This window comes from Peromyscus leucopus, chromosome 8b, assembly GCF_004664715.2.
Source record: "Peromyscus leucopus breed LL Stock chromosome 8b, UCI_PerLeu_2.1, whole genome shotgun sequence".
Lineage (NCBI taxonomy): Eukaryota > Metazoa > Chordata > Mammalia > Rodentia > Cricetidae > Peromyscus > Peromyscus leucopus.
This window is the reverse complement of record NC_051086.1, coordinates 86,407,393-86,417,630: the sequence shown is the minus strand read 5'-3', so window position 1 is coordinate 86,417,630 and position 10,238 is coordinate 86,407,393. Positions and strand designations below refer to the sequence as shown.

General features: G+C 44.7%; 1 protein-coding gene across 1 annotated transcript in view; it reads left to right on the top strand.

Annotated features, from left to right (window-relative positions):
• Positions 1-2,620: 2,620 nt before the first annotated feature.
• Dcaf7 (DDB1 and CUL4 associated factor 7) overlaps positions 2,621-10,238 on the top strand; it is a 28,412-nt gene continuing 20,794 nt past the window's right edge. Inside the window, exon 1 of the mRNA XM_028865168.2 lies at positions 2,621-2,994. Within this exon, the coding sequence (XP_028721001.1) occupies positions 2,857-2,994 (138 nt within the window). The 5' untranslated portion in view covers positions 2,621-2,856. The remainder of the gene's footprint in view (positions 2,995-10,238) is intronic.

Here is a 10,238-nt window from a genome sequence, read left to right as displayed (position 1 = left end):
TAACTTGTCTGAGCATCATCATGACCATGCAGGTGTAAGTCCTTCTCACGTGCAGCCTGTTGGAGACCTGAAGGTGGAACTGAGTCCAGGAGCTCCATAGCCCGAGGCTATCTCCAGATGAAGGAAACAGAGATATGGCCTAAGTGTCCATGGAGAATCATGACAATAGTCATTTAGCTCTCAAGACAACCTCAGGGAGTGGGCATTACTGTCCTCACATGAGAGATCTTGGCTCGGTAGCAGAGAGACTTACCAGAGCATGGGTGGCCCTCTGGGCATGCCAGTATTGTTCTGCTTTCTGATCTGGTGATGAGCACATGGATCTGTTCAGGTTAGAAAAACATGTGCACTCCCATATGTAAATTATATTTAAATAAAACTTAATATACTAGAAAAAGGAGAACATAATTCCAACCCAGACTATTGTACTTGAGAAACCTTTTAAAACAGCATTCCTTTTTTTCCTCTGCATATAATTCTAATCTAACGCTTACCTCCATTTCCCCCTCCTTTTGCAATATCTATCTGATGCCTCAGAGTCTGTTAGTGATTCGATCAGCACATACTCACAAGTGTTACACAAACTGGAACCTTAAAGTTAACTTTTTGTACCCTTAGTAAGACCTCGACACTAGTTCAGAACAACATATGGGGCTTGGGAGGTGGCCTAGTGGGTAAAATGCACGAGGACCTGAACTCCCCAAATCCTCATAAAAATCCCCGCAGTGCTGGGCGGTGGTGGTGGTGGTGGTGGTGGTGGTGGTGGTGGTGGTGGTGGCGGCGGCGGCACACACACGCCTTTAATCCCAGCACTCGGAGGCAGAAGCAGGCGGATCTCTGGAGTTCAAGGCCAGCCTGGTCTACAGAGGGAATTCCAGGACAGGCTCCAAAGCTACAGAGAAACCTTGTGTCGAAAAACAAAAACAAACAAAAAACCCAACAACAACAAAAATCCCTGCAGTAATTGTATTCACTTGTAATCCTGGCACTGAGACAGGAAGAGGGATCTGGCCAGCCAATCCAGCCTAATTGGTGAAGTCCAGGACAATGAGAGATCGTCTCAAAGGAGGTGGGTGGTGTTCCTGAGGAACAGCCCCTGAGGTCGTCCTCTGGCATACACATGTGTACAGATGCACTCGTTACTTACCTCCTCACACACCTGCACACAAAGCAAAGCAAAGTAGTTCGTGCCTGTAAACCCAGCACTTGGGAAGTTGAGCCAGAACAACCAAACAAGATAATCCAACCATGCAGAAAAACAACCAACGCAATTGCAGGCGCTGGCAAGTATCTCTCAATAATAATCTTAAATACAAATAGCCTGAACTCACCAACAAAGATTTAAAAACCAAGTCCCCACTATCTGTTGTCTCCAAAGGACGCACTTCACTGGCAGAGACACCTACAGACTAGTAGTTGAAGGCTGGAAGTCAGTCTGTCAAGCAAATGGTCACATTGCATCTAGTCAGAAGCCCACACTTGGAGCTGGCTCCTTCTTAAGTCTGGAAGTCTAACTCATGGGAGGGAATCACCCACAGTTAAGGTGAGTCTCCCCACCTCAATGAACCTAATCTAGATAGTCCCTCCCAAGCACTGAAACTTGTCTCCTAGTCCATTCTAGAGTCTCTAAGTCAGGAATATTAACCATCACAGGACATTACAACAGATTGCAAAGAAATCCAGAGGAGCATTAGGGAATACTCTGAAAGTTTATATACCACCCCTGAAAAAAATCTAGAAAAAAACCTCCATATATATGGAATCACTGTGGGTACCTGTACACATGTGGTACACTTACATATACTCAGGCACACACAAATACACATAAAAATATATTTTTAAGTTGTGTTTTATTATACCGCCTAACAATTCAATACAACCCCTTTCAATATCGTTGAAAGCATTTAAATTTATAACGATGTATCTAGATCCAGGCTTTTCTGCATTTCAAACTCATGGCACATAGACATTTAAGGTTGGGTTTGGCAGAGCGAGGAAGGTAAGTAACTAATAGCCAGGTCCATTGAAAATCAATCCTAGAATTCGGGAGTCTTTCTAGTGTCTATAGGATAACGCAGGGAAGCCTGAATCAAGCTGGCCTGGCCCTGAACAGTTTGAGAGTGTCTGTAGGGCTGGAGAGGGTTCCCGTTTGGCACAGGCTGCGGTTTGCCGAGATCAGGGCGATGAAATAAATAAACGGAGTAGGTACTCCATTAAGGTAGATCTGGCACGTTACTCGCGGCGGAGAGAGGCATTCACAACAGCAGCAGCAGCAGCGAAAAAGTATCAGGCTTCACGCTCAAGACCCTTGGCCTAGAACTTGGGGGCGAGCCGAGGCGTACACTTGCCCCCAGGCCACCCACGCCCCCATTCACCCGCACTGCGCCGTTATCCGTCTGACTGACATCTTGGCTAGCCAATGATCTTTGGGACTTCAAAAGAGCCCGCCTCCGGGAGTTGGGCGGGGCGAACAAGCAGAATGACAAACATTTCCGCCAATAGTGAGGAGGGCGCGGGTGCTAAGGCTCTGTTGACCAATAAGAAGAAGGAACAGTTTGGAAAGGACGTATCCGGCAGCCAACGCTCGTCGTCGCTACGGGATCGCGTGGCTTCCGTTCCGAGAGGGCGGGCCGGCATCCCAAACGGAAGGTGGTAGTCGCTGCCGGAGCTTGTTTGAAACTGGTGGTCGGGCTCGGCGGAGTGTGTGTGTAGCAGAGGAGTCGCTGGAGGGCTAGGCCGTTCCGGCGCGCCCCGGCCCCGCCTCCTCTCGGACTCGCTGACCCAAGCCGGGCTCCCCGCCCGTCTCGTGCCCCAGCCCGCCGCCTCTCCTGCCGGCTTTGCGGCCCAGCCGCCACCATGTCCCTGCACGGCAAACGGAAGGAGATCTACAAATATGAAGCGCCCTGGACTGTCTACGCCATGAACTGGAGCGTGCGGCCCGACAAGCGCTTTCGCCTGGCGCTGGGCAGCTTCGTGGAGGAGTACAACAACAAGGTGGGTCGTGCCGGGGCTCCGCTTCCAGCTGGCAGGGAATGTTCGAGGTGGGCGGTAGCCCCAGATCCCACAACTCTCTGGCGAACTTGCTTTTATTGCAAGGGGGTGGTCCCTCTGTGGCCCCGTTGTTGAGGGTGTCACACTCGCTGCCTTGTTTAGTTCTGACAGCCGGGGAAACGGAGGCATAGTGTTGTGACATGCCTGAGGCACATAATATTTTGGGTGGTAGTAGCAGGTTTCAAACCGGAGTTTAAATCCCCCTAAGCCGCGCGTCCTCTGTCCCTCCCGTTTCCCCCACTTCTGCCGCAGTGCCTCTGTTGCTAGGCGGGGGGCGGGAGAGAGGCAGTGGAGGAAGATGCGGGCGCTTGGATTGGTGGTCGTGCATTCCTGGCCACGCGAGATTTCTGTTAGGGCTATTTATTGCAAGATCTTCCCCATCTCAGGTGTTTCTCTTGGATACAGAGCCCTAATGCGAGGTTGTCATTGGTCATTGGTTTTGCTTCCCGATGTTCACCCTCCCCCCAGTCTTTCCTTGGAAACCTCGGTCTGTGGCATTATCCCGCCATTATTTCTGAATAGAGGAAGATGACATTTGACCTGTTCTTTTCGTGGGTCCTTTCCAAACTGTACCTTCTTCTTAACCTAAGTGGTACTTAGGGATATAATTTTGAAAGTGTTGAGAAGGATTTTCTTTCCCCAATCTCTTCACTTCATTCTTTTCTTTTAATTTGAGTTAAAAGAAGAGGAAAGAAAAGAAACAGAATGACAGAGATCAGAGCTCCTGAAAGCCTTGGTCCGTGGTCTTTAAAGCCAGTACTCTGGCTTACTCCTATGAGCATCAGAATGAAGACAGACAAGTTACAGGGTGGTGGCAGGAGTGGAAGAAGTGGGTGGCTTAGGATTTAGCTAGACCCTTTGCCTAGACCAAATTTGCATTGCACAGACCAGATTTTACTATTTCCAACCCACAGTGATAGAGGAAAGGGGTTCAGATAAAAACATTTGAACCTTTTAAGTTTGTTTATAGTATTTCAGGAGCACATGTGTTTCTCTGGGTAAGGATCCCGTTTCTTTGGGGTCCTCTTTGAGAAATGGATGAAAGGGATTGATGTCCATTGCCTGGACATCACACATACACCACCAGTTTACAATCCCAGGAAATGTGCCCTGATCTTCCTTTTCCTAAATAAGAACCGTATTTCTTTTCTCTGGTGACTCTTTCTCCCACAGTGGCAGAAAACCTGGGGCCGGGTTTCAGGGTCCAGGTCTGGGTAGTGTTAGTAAGGTTAAGACCACTACACCTATTATTTAAGAATTTGTATAAGAAATAAATGTAAAATATGTCCATCAAATGACCGTAGTTTTTTTTTTTTTTTCCTCCCACACAAATTAAATTTTTTCCCTTTAAGTTCTTCCAGAGTCTTTTATCTAAGAGAGGAGACATTGAGTACCTGCAGAGGCCAGAAGAGGGTGTCACAGTCCCCCGGAGCTGGAGTTACAGGCTGTTGTAAGCCACCCCATGTGAGTGCTGGGAACTGAACTCAGGTCTTCTGCACAAGCCGTGAGTGCTGTTATCTCCAGCACCTCATTTTAAAACTGTGGACATGGCCAGTGCCTCCTAAGGAGCAAATATGTAATAGAAAGTAACCCTCAAGCTGGGCCTGGTGGCTCTCACCTGTAATTCCAGCACTTGAAAGGTTGAGGCAGGAGGATTTTTATAAGTTTGAGGCTAGCCTGGGCTACATAGTGAGCTCCCAACCATTTGAGTTACAAAGTTTTGTCTCAAACAAAAAATAAAGTACTCCTCAGAAGCATGCATCTTTACTTTCATTATTTCCTTGAATAATGCACATTATATATTATTCATATCTTATGAGGTTATTATTTTTGAGACACAGCCTCATGTAGCCCAGGTAGGTTTTGAACTCCTTATCCACCTGCCTCTCTACCTCCCAAGTGCAGAAATTACCTGTATATACCACCACGTCCAGCTACCTTGTAAGTTTTGCTTTTTAAAAGAAAAGTGCTGTATCTCCTTTTTTGTTTGTTACCACAAGCTCCTTGAAGAAAGAAAACCTATCCATCCCAGGATACACAGTGCTCAGGTGGAACACAACAGTGGACATCTGTAAGTGTGGAATAAACGTCCATGTTATTCAAATCAGCCAACACTTGGAGTCATTAAATCACTGTTAGTTAGGGTTTCTATTGCTGTGAAGAGACACCATGACACACACACACACCGAGACAGGGTGTCTCTGTTAGCTTTGCGCCTTTCCTGAATCTCACTCTGTAGATCAGGCTGGCCTTGAACTCACAGAGATCCACCTGCCTCTGCCTCCCAAGTGCTGGGATTAAAGACGTGCGCCACCACTGCCTAGCAACTCTTATAAAGGAAAACATTTAACAGGGTGGCTTACAGTTCAGAGGTTCAGTCCATTATCATCATGGTGGGACATGGCACCTTGCAGGCAGATGTGGTGCTGGGAGAAGGAGCTGAGAGTTTTACATTTTGATATGCTGGCAACAGGAAGTGAACTGAGACACTGAGCATGGCTTGAACATATATGAGCCCTCAAAGCTCTGCTCCATAGTGACACACTGCCTCCAACAAGGCCACACCTACTCCAAAGCCACACCTCCTAATAGGGCCACTCCATCAGAGTTTATGGGGGCCAATTACAGTCAAGCTACCACAATCACTTTCCCACAACTGCTGATATAACCAAAATTAGCTGTGCACGAGGCCCTGGGTTCAATCCCCAGCACAAGAACAAAAGTTTCCTAACTAAATCAGCTGACTCATTACCTCATTTTACACAGAAAGAAACTGAGGCACAGAGGACAACTTACCCAAAGCCACACAAACTGGGAAATGAAAGGATTAAGATTATCACATGGGGGGCTGAGGAGATGGCTCAGTGATTTAGAGCTCTTGTTGCTCTTGCAGAGAACCTGGGGTAATTCCCAGCACCCGCATGGTGGCTCGTAACCAGTTCCAGGGGAACCAACAGGCATGCATGAGGTATATATGCATACATGCAGGTAAAACATACACATAAGTAAATCTAATAAAAATTTTTGTTTAAAAGAATACTACATGGCAAACACATACTTACACATAAACAAAATTTTAAAAACCAATCTTTAAAAAGCCGGGCAGTTGATGGTGCATGCATTTAATCTCAGCACTTGGGAGGCAGAAGCAGGTGGATCTCTGAGTTTGAGGCCAGCCTGGTCTACAGAGTGAGTTCCAAAACAGCCAGGGCTACACAGAGAAACCTTGTCTAAAATATATATATATATATATATATATATATAAAGAAAAATGAGAAAAAAAATAAACCAGGAGTGGTGACACATGCCTGTGTTCCCAGTAGATTCCCAACTTCAAGGCCAGCCTGGAATACATGGCAATTTTTCTGTTTGTTTGTTTGTATTTTAAAGTGCCAACCTTTTCTTTTCCGTGAGTAAAAATGACCCTGCTTCGTAGCTTTCCTCTCCAGGGCTTTGTTTCCCATGCTGGAGAAAGTGTTGTGAAGTGTGAAGGACTGCAGAAGGCCCTGAAGGTAGGAGATGGAACAAGCGTGACAGGACGGGACTGGAGAACAACACTGTCAACAGATGACAGTTGTCAGAATTCAGTTTTCCCAGCCTTCCCGAAGTATGTAAGGAAGAGCGTTAGGATGCAGGATCTAGGGAGGGGATAGGAAGGGTGTCTATGGCTGTAGATGCCGAACTCAGAAGAGCTGTGGTTCCCGAAATAGGACTTTGTTGGGCAAAGAAAAAGGAAATCAGTCTTTTGGGACAAGAAGAGGAAGCACAGGTTGGCAAGTACTTGGGAGCTTGAAGCAAGGGAAGCATGAGGTCAAGGCTAGCCTGGGCTACAGAGCGAATTTAAGGCTAGCCTGGTCAACTTAGTGAGACCCTGTCCTAAAAGGTAAAAAGAGACCTGAGGATGTAGCTGAGTGGGTAGAGCTCTTGACTAGTATGTATGGTGATGACCTGAATTCAACCTCCTGTGCAGAAAAAAAGAAAAATTACATTGAAAAAGAATAGAATAGATGGGGGGAAAGGAGGCCTATGTATAGGCATCATCGGAGAAGAGCTCCCATCAAAGAGACGAAAAAGCCTCAGAGCTGTAGTTAAAGAATTGAGGGAAAGAGTTGGCATGGTAAGTTCAGATGTTCAACCTCAGTAAAACAATGCTGTAAAAATAAAGCACCATTTTTCCTGTCAGATTAGCAAGAAAGTTATTTTTATTTTTAATGTTTACAGAAGTGTGGAGATAGGCACTCATTTACTGTTAATAAAAGTATAAATGGAAGCAACTTTTAAATTCTCTTTTTTAATTAATTTTTTCATTATCATTATAAAGGTTTTGTTGTGACATTTGCATACATATATCACTATATTTTGTTGTTATTTGTTCCTCCTACTTCCCTTCCCTGTCTCCCCTTTCTTACTGGTCTCCTCTTTTCCCCAAGTAACCCCACTTCTGCTTTCATATCACATACTTTCCTTTTCCCTCTCTCTCTCACCTTCCTCCCTTTAGACATCTTGTCTCATAATCCCTTTTCTACTTTTGTATCATATATACAGGGGTGTGTGTGTGTGTATGTATATCTATATCTATATAAATTTAAATGTAGGTATCACATATGGGAGAAAACATTAATTGTCCTTCTGAGTCTGATGTGTTTCTCCTAACATGATGATGATACTGGATTCCACCGATTTTCCTGCAAATTTCATTTTTTCTTACAGCTGAATAAAATTCCATTGTGTTTGCATTACATTTTCTTTATCCAGTCACCCGCTGATGGATCTCTAGGTTGATTCTGTATCTGCTGTTGAAAACAGTATGGCAGTAGTTATGAATGTGCAAGTATCTCTGTATGTGCTGGTGGAGAATCCTTCTGGTACATACCCAGGAGTTGGTCATATGGTAATTCTATTTTTAGGGGTTTATTCTTCCCCCTTGTTCTCACTGTGTAGTCCAGGCCTTGAACTAGGAGTGACTCTCCTGCCTCAGTTTCCCAAGTGCTAGAATTATGGATATGAGCCACCATGTCCAGTTTAATTTTTAGCTTTTTGGAGAACCTCCATATTGCTTTTCCCAGTGGCTGCATCAGTTTACATTCCCAGCAGCGGTGTGTAACAGTTCCGCTTTCTCCCCACCCTGGCCAGTAGTTGTTGGCACTTCCTTTCTGACAGCCTTTCTGATGGGGTGAGATGGAGTCTGTAAGCAGTTTTCATTTGTATATTCAAGTATTTGTAGGTCTTTTGTCATTTTTACTTTGAGAACTGCCACTTGAATTGGTTTTCCCATTTGTTGATATGACTTAGGGGTTTGGGTTTCTCAGTATTCTTTATAGCCCTATCAGCTGTGTAGTTAGCAGGTAGAACAATTACACTTCTAGGAATCTATTCAATAAGAGCACACACACACACACACACAATTAAATAAGGGTATTCATTGTTTATGGTAGTAAAACAATGGACTGTAACTGAAGTAAATGAACAGTTGAATAAATTGTGGTGTGTTTACCACAGTCTGCTGTAGAAGAAGAGATGGAACTATTTGTATTGACTTGAGAAGATATTCAAGTTGTGGAATAAATTATATGGAACAAGTCTATGTTTTGGATTTGTTGTTTGTTTGTTTTTGTTATAAAGAACCTACCACACACACCCCCAATGCATGCAAATACATGGAAAATAATTGGAAAGATACGCATCAACTAGTCATTGTAGAATGTAGTAAGAGTTTGCCCACATTAGTCAGCACAAGAAGTTCAGCACTGGAAAGTTCTTGCAGTGGTCTGGCTGTCAGCTCTCTTAAACTCCAAGGTGCTTAAATATTTTTTTTTTAAATTTTTTTAGAAACTGTGTGTGTCCATGCATTGGATGCCAAAGGTTATTGACAAGTGTCTTTCCCAGTTGCCCTTCATCTTATTTTTTGGGACAGGATCTTGAGCCTGGAGCTTGGATTCAGCTAGAATGGCTGACCAACAAGCCCTAAAGATCTTCCTGCCTCCACCTCTCCAGAGCTGAGATTACAGGTGTGCCCACACCAGACTTTTAATGTGGGTCCCTGGGAATTATACTCAGTTTCTCATGCTGGTGAGACAAGCAAGTTACTGACTGAGCCATATCTCCTACCCACAGATTTTTTTTACCCTAAAACATATGAGGCTAGTTTGGTTCAATTCTGTCCTCACAGAGACTGACACTACTTTCATTTTTTTATTAGCATGATTTAAGGTTCTTGAATCTCAAGAAACAGGATAGTTTTTAGGGGTGGGAACTGGAGAGATGGCTTAGTGCTTAAAGGCACTGGCTGCTATTGTAGAGGACCCAGGTTTAATTCCCAACACCCACATGGCAGTTCACAACCATCTGTAACTTTAGTGCCAGGGAATCTGATAGCCTCTTCTGGCCTCCTTGTGCACCATGCTTGTAAATGGTGCACAGACATACATACCAACAAAAAGCCATACGCGTAAGATTAAGGAGATCTAAGTGAAACTACATAAAACAGTAATGCCAGTGTCTCCTGAGGCACTATGGGATTAGCTGTCAAATGTGTGGTGTTGGTAAATACTGAAAGATAAAGGACAAGGAACACTGTCAGTGCTTCGTAGAGGAAGTAAGATCAAATGTTGAAGCTCATACATTGGGAAAGGCAGTTACACACAATTATTCAGGTAGATCTCATGAACATCTCAACTCTACAGTTTGGGACACAGGATTAACAATAGTAAGGGCCTGCAGCTAGTGAATGATAAGGAGAGTCCTGGCAGCCTGATACTCCTGATGTGTTTATATTAGGCAGGATTGGGGTTGATGGAAAGGGAGAAGGTGGAAAACGATTATTAGATGAGGAATGTGGAAGATAAGGTAGGTTAGCATTGAGTTGCAGAGGGCCTTGAATGGTGGGTCTAGAGGACCTTAAAGTGGGAAATGTTCACAGAATCTGATATTTGAGGTTTGGGGAAATGTCTCATGATTTGAAAGGCAACTTTTGGAAGTGATTGTAGACCCCCCTTTTTCCAGTTTCTCTTTAAGGTGTTATCTGCCTACCTATGGTTTTTCACTTACACCTGGGAGGAAGACTGCTTAGATGCACTCCCTCCCCCATCCAGACCGAATTCCGGGATTGGAGAATTGCCTGTTAACAGTGATTGGCAGTGTATTGCCTTTGGCTTCACTTTTATTGCTCTGGAGTGACAGAACACAGC